At 39.1% G+C, this 18,205-nt stretch overlaps 1 protein-coding gene across 1 annotated transcript in view; it reads left to right on the top strand.

Moving 5' to 3' along the window:
- Nucleotides 1-18,205, top strand: part of LOC150087916 (LIM/homeobox protein Lhx9-like) — a 106,591-nt gene that overhangs the window by 64,383 nt on the left and 24,003 nt on the right. The window contains exon 2 of the mRNA XM_090370512.1: nt 6,056-6,444. Within this exon, the coding sequence (XP_090226638.1) occupies nt 6,056-6,444 (389 nt within the window). The remainder of the gene's footprint in view (nt 1-6,055; nt 6,445-18,205) is intronic.

Genomic DNA, 18,205 nt, shown 5'->3' with positions numbered 1-18,205 from the left:
ATAATGCTACAGCTATATCTCATCTACTGATAATCTCCAAGAAACATACAGTCGACTTTTGGAAAGTCGACTGCATGCAACTGACAAATTCGTGTAAAAGGTACCCCTTAAATCCATAAATTTCGGATGACTGGGCTTATACTGTATATTGCTATCAGACTATATTCGTTAAAGTCTGAAAATAAACCTTCAAAAATGATGCTTCGAAAGTCTTAGCTGTAAAAGTCTTAGATGTCCTGTCATATCAATTTAACATATACTGATTTTGCATTGCAACAGGTATTAATTATACACTGTTACTCATTATCGAATTAGTGTGGTGACGGAAACATCACAGATATTAGCATGATTTGATTTCAAAATGTTAAATCACCTGTCATGGTGAAACCCGTTCGGAGTAGATGCATTTTAATCAGAAAATGATGCAGAGAACTGTACAGTATGACGCTTCATTGAACCATCTGAAAGATTTTTTTTAAAATTACCACCCTTCTGTGATAATAATGTCATCGAAACAACTATCACCGTATTACAAAACATCATCTTTTATTCACAATTCGTCATTATAAGTGTACGAATCATGTATTAGTCTGTAAAATGTAATAATCTACTGTAAAATCATGTATTAGACTGTAAAATGTCATTTGACTTTCTATTTATTCTTGTTTAGAAGATGTCCGATATTCTGTAAGTGTATCTGTCCCTTCTCTTATGCCCATTGAGGGCTTTATATAAATGGAAGGCGCTGTATTTTCGTTTTTACTGTAAGGATGAAGCTTTTTAAGGCGTTAATCATTTTATCATTTTTAAACGAATCTATAAAGCGTTAATCCTTTTTAGTTAAAATTTTATAAACCTGTACATTTATTTTCTATCCATCCTGTACAATTATTTTCTATCCATCCAAAGAACAGGTTAAAATTTTAAAACAGTTAACAGTGTCTTCGCTACCACTTTTCATGGTGGTAGGATCGATAAAGTTAAAATAGAAAATTAAGTTAAAGAAATTTATTAAGAGTTTCTATTCCCTCCTCAAGCTGTGCGCCCCTCTCTCCAAATTTTGCTATACAACAGAACGTCGACTATAATCGATTAATAATTATTTATAACCAAGAAACTGGCACAGCACACCACACCACACATGCACCCAGAATTTTATTTTATATCAGTTAATATACTATTAGAATGAAGTAAATATAACTTATATATACACTTCATTATTCATTACAGTCTTCTCGTTCAGCGAATGAGAAGATTTGGACATGCTTTCTTTCAGCAATATCAGGTAGCAAACCCCAAATGTTAAGCGCTTTTATTCTAACAGCGAGGTAACTATTTTTAAAATACTGAAAACTATGTGATGCCTGCAGTTCCTGCTGTTATACTATAATTTATTTATGGGCTACGAGAATATTTGCTTCTATTCTGATTACTGTTTGCGCGAAACCTGTCAGGAATTTTGCTCTTGTGTGAATTTGGCTTAAAATAATATACTCTGTATTGTTTCAAGGAAACCTAAAGTCATATTTTCGTTCGGTTCTTTTTCAGGTCGTTAAGATATTTTAGTTTTTAAGTGAAATTACATTATATGAGCCCTCCCCCCACTTTCCTTTACTGTACAGTAGCTTGATATTTATTTTTATGGCTCATCTAACTGTATAGAGTTCCATTGCACGTTGTGCTGAAAAAACACCTAAATGTGTAGTGCTGTCCATCAGCGACAAAACTGAATGACATAGTCGGGAAGCTATCCTACAAATTTACTTTCATTTAAGGTAATTCCTATATATAAAAAGGGATCCCCAGATGAAAATTCTAATGGTGCCAATGGTTATCAATCGAATGAAAATGGAATATGGAGTACTCGAACAGTCAAAAATGTTGATTTTGAACAGTCATCCAACTGGGTTTGACATAATCTATGATGATCTGAATGTAGCAATTTCAGTTTCAGAGAACTTATTCAACTCTTTTAGCTGGCACTGAATTCACTGCTACGCGTTGTGAAGCATATAGCCTTGTCGTTTAATCATTTCAAGGAGACAATTTTTTTTTTTTTGATTGATAATGGTTAGATTGGGGTTATGACTATACAGCTGAACTTCACAATCACTTTGCAAAAGAAGGAAATTTATTCAAAAAGAAAAATTAAATACAAATAAAAACATTACTGTGTTATTGTTAACAATGCGCATATACTATTTCTGCAAATTTTATCAAGTGTTTTTGCTTCCCTCCCAATATCCTCATGCAACCTATGAATTAGGGAGTCACACTGAGCTGCCAATTCTTATATCGAAGAGTGTACGGTTATTTTAAATTTTATAACATTTTGATGATTCTGCAATATGCAGAATACAGTAAATAAAAAGGTAGTGGCTAATATTAAAAATTAAACATAAAACGTTTTATATTATTTATTTATAGCTGGGCTATAAATTGAAATGGAGTAAAGGAGAAAACAGCAGTAAATTCAAGGAAAAAGCTATAAAAACGATGACGATGTGCTTATTGGTTTTGATAGAATAAAGATGAATAGTGTCATTGTGTGTCGCACAAAAGTAATAAAAAGAAAATTAATTTGGGGGATGTAAAGACACAGTTAGTTCAAGACGAGGCCTGATATCACGTTGTCACCTAGAAGAAATAGCAGCGGCAATTCAAGGGGAAAAATCTGTAGGCGAAGCGTGGAGTTGTTGATGTAGTGGGGTTTAATTCGCATTGACTTGAAAATTTACACCTTATCTTAGCTGACATAAATATAGTTAATTTCTTTTAAAACTTATAACAAGCAAAAGTGCCTGTGATATTTCATACGGCTCCTTGTGCTTTTTCGGCCCTAGGATACAGTCAATCGAGACAACCTTCTCTGGCCGTACTTCGGCATCACACAAAGAATTCTTAGCCTAATTTGAGGGTATCAGTGCACTTTGCTACGAAAAAAATGTTTTCTGAGGAATTTTGACAAAGTTATGAATATAAATATTTCTGTTATTCAGTTCTCATATGAACTCTACCGACTGACAATTTAGAAGGTGTTTAAATGCAATACGCAAAATATCGACAAGAAGCAGTTTTCAATATACAAAAACAAAGGAAACTAATTGAAACACGTGTGTGTGTGTGTGTGTGTGTGTGTGTGTGTGTGTGTGTGTGTGTGTGTGTGTGTGTGTTCTCAGCATTTATGCGCTTTTTCGGTTCAGATATGCATAGGTGAATGTTACTGCATTCTGCTCTGCACATCACTGAACTTCGGAAAGAGCAGCGATTTCTTCCAGTTCATCGGTTTCTGGTTCGAGGTCGCGTTTCATGTCACTGCACTTTTCTCAATTAGATTCGTAGAGGCCGATAACAAACAGATCCGTAACGTTATCAAGGGAACCACCCTTATACAGGAAAGCCTCGATTTGCTTCGTATATTTACACAGATTTTCTGTTTTTCTGGGGTTGGACCCTGTCTTCTCAAACAGTGTATCTGAGCTTTCGTTTGTACTTCAATTGTTCTGTTTTGTACTTGAACTGTTCTGGGGTGCTCCAGCACGACGGTATAAATCAGAAGAGTTTACAACTAGTTATTTGAAAAGAATATTATCACTAATCGTATTTATCGGTCACGTGGGCTGTAACCACGGTAAACTCAAACGCCTGTGCTACTGCACTCTGGCACTGACCACTTGGCTACGTTTTGTCACCTGTGTTCAAATAATTCGGTGGTACTGAAATCACAATCAGTTAATTTTTTGTCATGAAATTTTTAAGGAGAGCACTTGCTCCAACCTAGAGGCAGTCAAATCTTTTCTTGTGCCTTATCTTAGCAGACTAATAAAATTTTATCATACATTTCATCTTATAACGTACGAAGGCTGTGCCATACATTTAAGATGGTTATCAGTAGTTTATCTGTCTTTATGTGACCGGAAGGAACGATATCAACCTACTTATGCCACAGGAGTGAAAACTTTTCAGCTTCCGCTCTCTTTTTCATTCCTGTATCCAGTCGGACTTCCTCGTTTTTCTCTCCACTTCAACTGGTTTCGCTTAATCAGAAACTGACTATATATTCAGATAAATTAGCAAGTGAACATTAATGTATGCATGACTATGAAAGGGAAAATAAAAAGAAAACAACAAAACTCAGATCCATTCCATAACTTAGTACATGGGCTACGGAAGGAGAGGTAGAATTCTTTTAGATTTTTATGCTAGAGTGTGCGTAAGTGAATGTTAATTTTTATTATCATGATTAGCAAATAATATTAATAATTACGAATAACATGACATTAAAATAAAATAACAGCTCGAAATTGAAAATGCCGTAATAAAATAACAACTCGAAATTGAAAATGCCGTAATAAAATAACAGCTCGAAATTGAAAATGCCGTAATAAAATAACAGCTCAATGTTGAAAATGCCGAGCAGAGGGGTCACAGGAATTCATAAAACAGAGAGATACAACAACATTACCGTATTTAGTAGTGACGCAGGCTTAACCCACGGTTAATAAAAGCGTGTGTACTTCTGTACCTTTCACTTGACACTTGACCACTCAGCTACGGCATTTTCAACTTTCAGCTGTTTTCAAAAAAAATTCTCCCAGTGCACTCTTGGGGAAGCCGAGGTATCACAGCAGGTTATCGAATACCAACAATTATGACACCCTATATCATAACTTCTGGTATTCGATTTGTATAGGTATCTCTTTCGCTAGAGCGTCGTCACGCGAGAATCCTTCTTTATCGCTTCCCAAACAGAACTAAACGCAATCTCACCTTTCTTCATTCCAGTTGTCTGTAACTCTGTACCCCTTAAATCACTATAAACGATGAGATGTGGTGGTAGGTGAGTGCCAAGTCGACACAATGCATAACGTGAATGCAATTCAGTGCGTTTTGCGGGATGAAAAATCTAGTATAACCTACTTGAAAATTAAACAGCTTCTTTCATATGAAATCACCTAGGACAGAGGTTTCAACGGTAGAACTCTTAACTGTTATTATTATTTATATAGCGCATTAGCATATAACATCCAAATTGCGCTGTGTGTATAATATGTTTATACAAGTTTGCGTTCAAGGGTGGGGGGAACACACCCAAGCCTGAGATCCGCTAACTACAGTGCCGATTTGAAGAAACATTTTTAAGAATTCCTTTAGTCTCCGACGGTATTCGAACCCTGACCTTTACAAACGAGTGACAATAAGTGAAACTACTATACTGACACGGAATACGACAGTGAGGTGCAGCCATATGGCGCAACCATATGATCCAAGTCTCCAAGGGTGCTATATCCAAGACAGCTCTACCAACACTATAGCGGTTCTTCAAATAACCCGACAGCCAAAAGTCAGAAATATGAAGTAATAAAGGGACTTACGGAAAAATAATTTAGAGGTATGCAATTTAATTAAGAGGTTACGGAAAAATTAATTAGTTCCAAAGTTCGCTATTAAAGGGTGGGGGTGCCTCAATAGTTCTTTTGAGGGTCCGTCCCCTCTAAAGAGATCAAAACGAATAAACAAAAAAAAAACAAATTTTCGCCAGGTGAAATCAATGGTTCTAATTCTCAGGAAAAGAAAAATCTTGGACGTGCGCCTCAATGTGCGAAATTACTACTTCTGTAGTGATCTCGCATTACAGTGGAAATGGTGAATGGCCAAGTTAATCGGTCTAGGTCGAAGGTGTCAGGGTTTTTTGTTTTTTTTTTTTTAAATCCAGAAAAAAACTCTGGTTTTCATCCAGCAAACAGGAAACCCGATCATACAATATAGGCAGTTTATGGACATCATATACCGACACTTCATGGCCTTACTGTGTTTGTGCAAAATAAAAGAAATAGTGATGCAAAAAAGAGAATGCTGTATAATCATTAATCAGTATTACAAGAAATTCAGAGCATTAATTGTCCCATATTCATAATCGTCTGTCACTGTGTATAAAAGTAGTAATTATTATCATTATTGTTTTAGCAAATTTGAAGACTTTAACTAATTGTCATACTACTATACTACTTGAGTAAACTTGTCGATCTAACGCAACTATAATTTGCCTTCGCAGATTGTTTGCCGTGAAACGATGTGCACGTTGTCAGCGGGGAATCTTCGCCACTGAACTGGTGATGCGCGCCAGAGATCTTGTCTTCCATTTGCACTGTTTCACCTGTGCCTGGTGTAATACCGCACTAGCCCAGGGCGACTATTTTGGACTGCGGGAGAACCTGGTGTATTGTCGCTCACACTACGAACTTCTAGTGCATGGTGAAACGTTTCTGAACTCTGAAGATGGTGTATACACGTTGAACACAAACAGCTCCGGGGGAACTGTCACTGTTGGAGGAGGAGGGGACCAGACTTTCGATAATTCAACTCCAAACTTCCAACATTTTCCATCCGTAGGGACAGGTCGGAAGGGAAGACCTCGAAAGAGAAAGTCAGCAGAGATCGACAGTAAGTGTTTCTTTATCTTGTATTCATTATTATTATTATTATCAAACAAATCACTCTTGAATGGTCCGTTTGGTTAGCAAAATACAGGCAGATGATATCCGAGGCAACAATCTTTTAACTTTAATATGATTCAAAACCCAATCGGAGCATACAATTCAACTCAATTCCACAAACAGTTCAGTGTGAAAATGACCAGACTTTCAAGTTTTCAGGGCGGCTGTATACAACGATATATATATATATTTTTTAAAAGTGTTTATTATTTATTTATTTTTGGGAGTCGTCGCACTGAGAGGGATAATGCAGTCCTTGATAATTCGGGTGTGTTGGAGCTGTGAGTGGGATTCCGTCCCAGTAGTCAGAACTGCATCGTACATGCCCAAGATCATCATCACGGATGAAGGAAGTCCTTTCTTTCTTTTTTAGCTGTATGACTGAGGCAGTTGTGGCAAGAACCACAATTTTTTTTTATTTTTAATTCCTTCATCGTCTTTCAAATCAATCTCCTTGAAGTTTCAGCGTTGAATGGAGTTCGTTCAGAATAACAGTTGCAATAAAGCCAAATCTTTTAAGATCTTTCAGTAAAAATTTGCGGACGAACTATCATTTGGCCGAGAACGTTACTGTTCCCGCAGCAATTAGTTGTACTCCAATCTCGATGTCAGAACACACTGACAAAGAACTCAGAAACCTTTAGCCAGAGAAAGATCCATTCTAAACCAAGAAATACCTAGAAAATCCATTATAATATTTACGCTTAATGGTTACATTAAGGTTACATGGCAAATGTGTACGCATATTGCGACCTGAATTCAGAAAATCATAATAACGAAACCACATTTTCTAAAAAATTTGTTTGTCGAGTGCACAAAAACTGTTTTGCCTAACGTGTTATGCGTTTAGTAAAAATAGACCCTATAGAAACATGGCATAACAAAACAAGTTTACCGTAAAGACAAATTAACATAATGTAATACATCGAGTGGCCACTTTATGTGGAATGAATGGCTCGTTTAATGACAGTATTACGTGTTCCTTCCATAAGATATAAAACAAGTGGGCAGATTCGTAGAGAGTGTACGTGCGCAGTTCAGTGAAAAACGAAAGGCTCTTTCCGTGTGTTCATCGTTCAGCCTACAAGTCTGAAATCAATTCCAAAAGATCCAAGTAACTTGGAAGTGGCATGATATTCTTTGCCAGATGCACTGTTAGGAGTATCTCAGAAAGTACAACCCTGCTGGGGTTTTAACATACGACTGTGTATCGAGATTATTTCAATAATCAAATAACATTTAGCCAACGACAATCCTATAATCCGAAACAACACCTTGGTGTGAGAAGCCGACGGAGATTGATAAGACTTGTGCAGCGTAACAGGAAGGCTACAGTCAGTCAAATAACAACCCAAAACAACAATAACCAGAGAGGCATTTCAGAACGCACAACTCGCCGTACACTGTCATGGATGGGTATCGTAGCCTATAACCGAACCGGGTTCCACTCCTGGATGGAACCCGGTTCCATAAAGTTGGCCAGGAACAGCAATGCTGAGCAGTGGAGAAATGGATAAACGTTGCCTGATCTAATGAATCCCGACTCTTGCGCTGTTTCACAATGATGGGAACACCAGATATGGCGAAAACAGCTTGAGTTCACTGACCTATCCAGGATGTGACAATAATGTTGGCTGGTAGTGGTAGGGGTGCAATGGTGTGAAGCAGGGGCGTATTCAGGGGGTGGGCAGAGAGGACATATGCCCCCTTAACCAAAAATTTGAAATTAAAGAAAAAGAACGTAGGAGGCATTCTACAAAAAAACTGAAAAGCCTTGTCGCCATGCCCCCCTTATGATGATACCTGGATACACCAATGGTGTGAAAAGTGTGTTTTGGTGGTGCACATTGGGCCCCTTGATACCAGTGGAGCAACATTTGGATGCCACAGATTATATGGAAATTGTTTCCAACTAGACGCATATCTACATGGCTTGCAGTGTAATCATCTGCGAATGGGTTCATCCAACCGGACAGTGCGCGATATCACAAAGTCAGAATTCTACAGAATTAGTTCCAGGACGACGTCAGTCACCTGAATGCGGCCGACCGGGCTAGCCGAGTGGGTAAAGTACCTGCCCGGCAACCGAAAGGTCGCGGGTTCGATTCCCGCCTCGGGCTTGGATCAAAGTACTGCAAAAACCTTGGGAGGTGCAATATGGCCACAGAAGCCGATGCGCCAACAACTACCAAATCAAAAAAAAAAAAAAAAAAAAAAACCTGAATGCGGTGGTGCACTCAGTCACCAGATCTAAATGTAATTAGTATTACACTGAGTTGGCTTTGCATTAGCAACGCCATAATGTGTAGGAATGGACTGTCTGTGACGATGGTGAAGGAAACGACGGCTGATATAAGATTGTAATTCGTACAAGTGGCGATCAGTTTTTGAGTGACCGTGAAGAAGAATGGGTCGGTGCCGAGATCTTACCAACTTCGAACGTGGAATGACTATGGTGGTAGCAGATACAGGCAGGTGCCAGTATCTCGACAACAGTCAACATGGCTAAGTCCTCCCATTCTGTTGTGTCACGAGTCTACCAGACTCAACAGCAGTCGAACAACCAGTCAAAGGGTCATACATAGTACAGCCACGTATGGTCGAAGCCCGTGACGCTCATCGTGTGTCTTGTCTAGTAACACAGCAACAACACAGCACAGTGGCCCAGCTAACCACCCACTACAACGTAGGAACAGCAAGACTACAATAGAGAGGAACAGTAATATCCACTTGGACTATGCACCGGACATTAGTTCGCATAGGCTATGGCAGTCAGTCGGTCGGTTGGTTGGTTGGTTAGTTGTTGTAGGGTTTTAGGCGCATCACGCATCAATCACATATTGCGCCATATATATGTTTATAAATTGGATGTGATCTGTGATTGATTTGCTGTTTGCTGGACGAAAAACTTTACTGTCCTCGCCTGAGACCGACTAACTTAGCCATGTTGTAAAAAAAGCCTGCAAAAATTCCTTACTTCATCAACGGGATTCGAACTCAGATCTTTCCACCCGGTATGGGGATATGGCAGTCGACAATCGTCAAAAGCATACATGCTCACTGCGAGACAGAAAAAAATACGCCCTGCATGGGCATGTCAACGCCAACGCTGTACCACCGACATGTGGAAATCTGTCGTCTGATCTGATGAATCCCGTTGTCAATTCTTATCATGGGCTGATGGGGCATCTCTGTGCATTTGGAGAAATGCAACATGAGGCCAAGGTACCTGGACTTACCTTGGTGTTCGGCAAGCTGGTAGCGGTGGAGTTATGATTTGCGTGCTATTTTCGTGACATAGCCTGGGTACTCTGATCACCGTTAATCAACGGCTCGATGGGAACGCCTACCTTTCTATCGCCGCTGACCAAGTACACCCTTTCATCATTTTTTTTTTTTTTTTTTTATGTGAACCCCAAACACGAGAGGTATTAGAACCTATAGTACTTAGTACCGTGCTTGGGTTGGAGGTTGAGAAGACGAAAGAAGATATTTGTTGACATTGGACTTGAACTTCTGTAGATTGTAATTTTCAGGAAATACGTATGAAGGAAGGTTGTTCCAGAAAACGGCAGTTGAATGAATAAATGAGGAAGATGAAAAGTTGGTTCTGTGGGTTTGAAGTTGAACAGTAAATGGATGTTGGCTGGTGGCGGCACGTGTTCGGACTGTTTTGAAAGAGAGAGCGGGAATTATAGAAGCCAATTCAGAAGAACAGTGCCCATGGAAATATCTGTAGAAGAGGCATGCAGCAGAAACAGTACGTCTATGAGAAAGCGAGTGGAGAGACTCTGTTAAAGATGAATCATTAATTAACCTAACTGCCCTCTTCTGAATGGAATCAAGAAACCTGAGAGAGGTTTTGGGGGCACCACCCCAAATGTGGGAACAATATTCCATGGCAGGGCGGATTTGCGATTTATACAGAGTGAGCAGCTGTTTGGAAGAAAAGTAACGCCGACAGCGAAAGAGAAAACCAAGTTTTTTAGATGCAGAGGAAGCAATATTTGTAATGTGCTTGTGCCAAGAGAGATTAGAAGTCAGGGTAATTCCCAAAAGAGATATATCCTTTTGCCTAGAAATTGGAGTGTCACTAAAGATAAGCATAGGAGCAGAAGAATCCTTTTTGCGAGATATAAGACAAGACTGAGTTTTAGAAGGGTTGAAATCAACTAAGTTGTCTTTGCCCCACTGGAGAATTACCTGAAGATCGGCATTTAAGGAATTGGTAGCAGATTTTCGAGAAGTTGAAGCTGATTGAGCAGGGCAAGGTTTCTCAAAATGGAAAGTTGAATGCAATGTGCTATCATCGGCAAAACTATGGATAGGATTTCCAGTCAATGGAAGAAGGTCATTGATATACAAGAGGAAAAGAGTGGGGGAAAGAACTGAACCTTGGGGGACACCGGCATTAGTGGAGAAGTTAGAAGACAGAGAGCCATCTACCATCACCCTCAGTGAGCGATCAGAGAGAAAACTGGATAACCAATTACTAAAAACAGTTGGCAAACCATAAGATGGAAGCTTGTTTAGAAGACCTTTATGCCAAACACGATCGAAAGCCTTTGAGATGTCAAGAGCAACTACTTGGGTTTCACCGAACCTTTCCATTGATTTAGTCCATAAATGGGTAACATATGCCAGAATATCACCAGTGGATCGACACTGACGGAATCCATACTGGCGATCGTTGATCAGACGGAAGGTTTCTAGGTAGTTTAAGAGATGGCGGTTAATTGATTTCTCCATTACTTTAGAAAGAGTAGAAGTAATTGCAATGGGACGATAATTGGATGGGAGGGATTTGTCACCCTTTTTAGGAACTGGCTGGATATGAGCAAATTTCCAAGAAGAAGGAAAAACACCTTTGGAATAAGAAAGTGAAAAAAGGCGGCAAAGAATAGGAGTAAGTTCAGGAGCACAGATTTTGAGAACAAGTGGAGAAATACCATCAGGACCTGGAGCTTTCTTAGCATCAAGATTCATCAAAATCCTTCTGATATCCTTTTGACGGAAGACCACAGGAGGCATTGAATGGACCGTGTTGGGAATGGTGGGAGGTGTTTTACCAAGATCATTAATACATGAGCTGGAAGAAAAATGGGATGCTAGCAGGTCAGCTTTATCCTTGGCTGAAGTGACAACAGAACCATCTGGTTTGGACAGAGGTGGAAGCAGAGATGGGCAAAAGTTGCGGCCAATAGCTTTGGCAAGAGACCAGAATGCTCGGCTACCATTAGGGCAAGAAGCAAGTTTTCTACTCTTAGCCTGTTCAAACTCTAGTTTGGACTGATTAATAACTGCTTTACAATTGTTGCGAGCTTTGGTGTAGGCAGAAAATGAAACTGAAGAATTAGAAACAAGCCAATTACGATATGCAACATTCTTCTCTTGAACAGCCTTAGCACATTTATTGGAAAACCAAGGTTTAGATAAAGGACGAGATTTTAAAGTGGAGTGTGGGATAAAGGATTCCATTCCTGCAAGAATAATTTCACTGACACGATCTGAGCAAACGTTGACATCAGGAGTTTTGAAACAGTAATCCGACCAAGGAAAAGAAGAAAAGAAGTCTCGCAGGTCATCCCATTTTGCATTCTTGTAATGCCAAACAACACGAGGTTGGGAATAGCCATGAGATAAAGGTTCCATTGGAGAAGAGACAATCACCAAGTTGTGGTCTGAAGTGCCTAAAGAACCTCTCACTTCGACCGTGTACTTAGAAGGGTTATTTGTGAGAAAAAGATCAAGCGTATTGGCTGTATGATTCGGATTGTCCGGTATTCTTGTAGGTAAATGAACAATCTGTGCTAGGTCATTAGTAATTGCAAAAGCCTCAGCATCTCGACCTGCTGGGTCGGTGTGACTAGAAAACGGAAGCCAGCTGGAGTTGTGAACATTAAAATCACCAAGGAAAATTACCTCACTGTTAGGAAAGTTGGACTGGAGAAAGTCAAGTTGCAACGAGAGGAAGTCAAAGAGCTCCAAGTGATTAGTGGAGTTTGGGGAACGGTAGAGACAACAGATGAATTTGACACAATGAGGTAGAGAGATTTTAAGCCAGAGAAGATCAAAGAGAGGAGATTCCAAATTGCCAAGTCTCTGACACGGAATATCAGAACGGACATATGCACAAGTACCACCTTTGAGGCGAAAGGAATCATACAGCGAATAATTTGGGCATCTGAGATGAGCAGTAGTTGAATCAACCGATAACTGAGATTCTGTCAGAAAAAGTACATGGGGTTTGGCAGACTGCAAGTGGAAATGGACATCATTGAGATTAGAATTGAGACCACGTATATTTGTGAAATGAATTAGGAAATCCTTGGGAGGTTTAGATCTTTTCGCAGATAAGCTTGTTCTATTAGTTTGGCAATTCATGGTGTATTCAATAGTAAGAAAAAGTGGGTGGGACATGCTGTATGAAGTAATGAAATTTTTGGATATGGCGTACATGTGGTAAGAATATACCCAGATCCTTGACATAACGTGGCCTCGACAATGCTCCCCGCATACACACTACTCGGACTCCCTCCAGTGACTATCTGGCAGAGTAGAGGTAGCAAGATTATACACTAGCTGATCCGGAAGCCTCCTAGAGAGTTACCAATAGGTTCGGTCCGGTGTACTAACTAGCGGCCGGCCTGCGAAAACCGTTTTAGAGCTGTACCCTCGAAATGTAAGGAATATTGGATCTCGCCACGACGTTCATCATAACCTCAAAAGTCATCAATCATACTGCATGATGGAAGAGATAGGGAAGGGTTGACCGGAACTTAGCTCTAGAGACTAAACATGGGTTCCACCACTTCAAGCCTCCAATAAGCAAAGTGGTGGTATTTCGCCGGTTGATGAGAGTCATCTACCACCTAGTACTGCCTGGTAACATAGAGGGGCGGCATTCCTCCATGTGGTGTGGGCGCCACACCTCGACCCCTGCTTACGTTGGTTCACACCTGGGTGGTCACCCACCATGTGCTTATGCATGGAGGTTATATCATAACAACGTATACAGACAATTCTGGCATCTATCAACAACACAACGCATCATGTCACAAGGCCCGGTAGATTACTGTTTCAGGAACAACATGACAATGAAATTTCCGTCCTTCAGTGGCCGCCCAACTCAGCCAATCTTAACCCAAATGAGCATATTTGGGACCTAAGCAGAAAAGGAAGTTGGAGCTACGACCATCCACCTTAAAATGTGTGGGCAGTACTGAACACATTGTGGACCGCATCCACAATGTGTCCAGTAACACTACCACAGAATACCCTGCAACACCTTGCGGAGTCCGTGAACGGGCTGTACCACTGGCAACAGGCGGCTCTTCGAGGAATTAGGTTAGGTTAATTGCAAAACCAAATGTGTAGTATTCGTATTACAATACTTAAATGATGCAAGGAAACTGGCTTTTTCTGCATTTATCAAAGAATATCTCAACCATCCAATTTGCAATGACTGTGGAAATGCCTTACACAGTTCTTAAAAACTCAGTGCATGCTGGACCAAGCAGCCAAGTGAGCATGGCCCAGCATCCCTCTGATACGCTTTCGGTACCTCGTTGAATTCATGCCAGAACGAATCCAGTCTGTTCTGAGGGATAAAGGAGAACTCGCTATTTGGTAGGTGTATCTAATAATATGGCCGCTCTGTGTATATAACAGCACAGTGAACACTTCATTTATTATAGTTTAGAGGAAAAAAAACGTTTATTTATTATAGCTTGAAAAAAAACGCTTTTCTTAACTGTATAATGTGAAGAGCATTACCCAATTATCTGGAAATTGTTTTTCTTTTACAGTAACGATGAAATATTTCCTAGCTGTTCACTGACATATTCTCTCGATAGTAATATCAAATAATAACAGGAGTTCAATAGTACAATAGTAATACTTTTGTAGTAGTAGGGTTTTAGGAGCATCAGCAACTAAGGCCATACTGCTCTGTGTATATTATCTGTAAATTGCATGTTTTCTGAGGTCAATTTTCTGTTTGCTGGACGAAAAACCCGAGTTTCAGGGAGAAAAAGAGATGCTATCTTCGCATGAGACCACTAACTCAGCCATCTTGTGAAAAAGGCCCATAAAAATTCCTCATCATCGAACTCAGGTCTTTTCCACCTGTGTGGGGGAGGCGATCCTACCAACTGGGCTACCGACGAGGACGAAAAGTTCAAGAAATACAATCAGGTAGTGCTGAATGAGAAGTTTAAAGGTAGATTTGCGCACGATTTCTCTTAAGCTAAGAACTAACTTATATGCCCATGTGTATTATGTCCATAAATTGCGTGTGTTCTCTGATCGATTTGCCTATTTTTCTGGTGACAAAAAAAATCAGTTTCCGGGGAGGGGAACCTTACTTTTGAAGCCTGGGATCGACTAACTCAGCCACGAAGTGAAAAAATGTCGTCCATAAAAGTTCCTCGCGTCATTGATAGGATTCGAATCCGGGCCTTTTCCACCCGGTGTGGGAAGGACGATGATTATAACTACTTTGCTATCCGCGCACACATTTAAACCATGGGCTGGCTCTCTTTGTGGTAAAAATCTATTTTGAGGCTGACTCCCTTCATTGGTTATTATTTTCAATTATTTTGCAATGAAATTCAGTGCATCGCCGGAAAGCATACTAAAAGTACTGTTTTAATCGACTACGAAAGGACTTTGTGGAGTTAACTATATATAATTTCGGGAATTTTAAAGAGCAAGCCCCACTGTTATTCCTTCGTCAGGCAATTCGAAAACTTCGTCCAAGCCAAGGTTGCTATAAAAAAAATTAAAGATGACAGCCTTATGATTATCGTCAAATTTAAATAGATGCTTGTCAATATTTAGTTATTCTATATAATGAAACACAATGTCAAGCTTGCTCTCCTCTTGTTGACTCTGTATTATTTGTTTAAGCGGAAACTCCTCGTGCTCTGCTTAGGGTCAGTGTTGGCTTTTTCATACCACGGCTGGGGTATGAGAAAACTTGAAAACCGTCCACATCGAGCAAGACTAAATTCCTGCTGGCATGTGGGAATTTAGTCTTGCAGTAGGTCAAGTGAGCAATTCATCTCTTGCTGAATGTTAACGTTGGTTAGAAGAATCTGAAGGAAAATACGAGTACATACCTGGAATAAGAGACCTGTACGTTGCAGTTATCGCTTCAAAATGAATATTATTACCGTTATTATTATCTTTTAGGGAAATGTTGGCTCTATATATATTATGGCTATACCTCCTTCCCTTTTGTTTTTCTCCTATTACTGATGCATTCAATGCCAAAGTTCTATCAAAACGTTAACTTGCCTACTATACGAGTCAGTCAGACTTTCTGAAAAATTATTAGATCAAACTCATAAAGCAGTAGGATTGATTGTAGTGTGGGTAGCTTGTTGGTGATGCTTCGCACATTCTGCGAGAAACATAGAAAAGACCTTTCGTCATCTCATTTCATTCTTAGAAATGAGTAATTGCTATGTGAATATGTCACCCCTGTGTGGGAGAAGTACACTGGTCAAACATTCTGGCCACAGTACCACGCAGACAGGCTTTAATGTACAGCACGCTGTGCTTAATAGACACAGGGCATGTTATTACAAGTGATATATAAATTGTATTGCTGGTTTTCAATGGTCACATCTCGACAGTTATGCCATGTTTCTCCTCAAACATAAAAATCTTTGTCCTTGTTAAGATTTCGGTAATAATGCACTTTACTTCGAGTCTGATTCCTGGATTGGGGTAAGGACAAACTGAGTTCTCTTTGGCCGGTTTGTCACGTTTCCCTGAATAGCTATATGGGTTTCTAGCCCACCCGAAATTGTTTGGATGGTCTCATCTATTCTGTTGTTATTGGTCATTTTTCGACTGTTGGTGCTCATATGGGAATGATTACTGCATAGGGTGCTGTATTATATTCTTAACTATGAATTCCATTTTTCCTGACATAGAAGTCAATTTTACAGATCTATTATTTACTCCTTCAGCCTTCGAACCACCTTTTTGAATTGGAGAGACGTGTGCACGAATCCAATCTGTGGGGAACTATGCAAGTCTCTCCTATTCACGAAGATAGTTCAAAGATAGTTCTAAGGGTGAAATTTAAACAGCAGATCTGCAAACTAATACAGACAAAATCAATGTGATGAATATAATTAATATATATATACAGATAAAGAGAGCAGAATAGCAGATCAGAATGTCTTATATGGAGAATTTTAATTTTCTAGACGTAAACTGGAACATATGAAGCGGTCAATCGCTTGGAAGTATAACATAGTTTTATTCAAGGATACTCTCATTATTATTAGTGGAGAGCTTTATTATTTATTATCATTATTCGCTCACATGATTATTATTAGATATACCAGATTTTCCCAACTCTTTTTATAACACGACCCACCTAAACTTAAAAAAAATAATAAACTAGGCGATCCACTATTTTAGAAGATCTATTTGCAGAAAAATTATAAAGAATACATCGTTTTGGTTTCTCTAATTTTTCATATCCACAGCACAAATATAATTAGCAGAAAAATACTTATCCGTTATTATATTACATTTTCCATATTCAAAACATAAATATAATTTACAAAAGTACTTACGTATCCACAGTAACATTTATCAAAAATTTTGCGACCCACCTAGATTTTTCTGAGGCCCACCAATGGGTCGCAACCCACAAGTTTGAGAACTCCGAACTAAGCTACTAGTGTCAAAACATATAGACGTCTAAAAACATCTTCACAAGTGAATGCAGTTATAAAATATTTACTCATGTTGGTAGAAACCTCCAGGCCCCATGAATCTCTGTTGCCAGCGCTCATAATCTATACGTCTCCTAATTTTCCTTAGCATGCCTAACTCCCTCAATAACTTTCTTACAAAGTAATTTATATATACTGTAGAATCTATGGATCTCTGATCGTTTCATGGTTCAAGTCATCAGTTCTTCCGACACACATTGATACACCTCTTTATTGGTGAAAAAAGATTAGCAGCTTTTAAAGTGATTTCCTTGAACATTCCCATTTTTAGCAATTGTATTTGTTAAACTTTTTAATAAGACCAGTTGGTCCCAGTAAAAAGAATTCAAAATCTGTTTAAGACCACTATAACCCCCCCTCCCCAACACTTTGTGGAAACAAAATTCCTTTCCCTTCACCTTAGTCGGTCTCAAGCATAGATTGCACGGTCTCCCTTATGCAGCAGAAAATCTGATTTTTCATCCAGAAAAAAAGTAAGCGACAACAGAATACACGCAAAATTACACACACAAACCAACACTAGCATCTTATAACTTGTTTATATAGCGTAAAAACAATAGGCATAGCTTCCACTTAACAGTAGTTGTTTCTTTAAATAAATCTACTTTAAATAAACATAATCTCGACCTGATAGTGGTGTCATAATTGTACCTGAGATGGGAAAAGTTCCAATTTGTACGAAGAAAAATGAATTACTCTCATAATGAAGAAGTTACAGAATTGTCACGGTTTCGCACTTTGCACTTCAAATAAAAAGCGCTGCTCCCAAAGGCAGCTAATCCTCCTAAGAATTTGCCACTCTTCTCAACACTCTGAGAATTACTAGTAACAGGTAAATGCCAATAAAGAGATGAAGTAAATCACGGCATTGAAATTTTAAAACTAAATGTGTAAAGCGATGCGGAAAGTATAAACTTGGATGTGATGTTTCATATGCAGGTTTATGAA

This window comes from Mastigoproctus giganteus, chromosome 3 (assembly GCF_048544385.1).
Source record: "Mastigoproctus giganteus isolate SK-2022 chromosome 3, ASM4854438v1, whole genome shotgun sequence".
Classification (NCBI taxonomy): domain Eukaryota; kingdom Metazoa; phylum Arthropoda; class Arachnida; order Uropygi; family Thelyphonidae; genus Mastigoproctus; species Mastigoproctus giganteus.
This window is presented reverse-complemented; position numbering and strand designations above follow the sequence as displayed.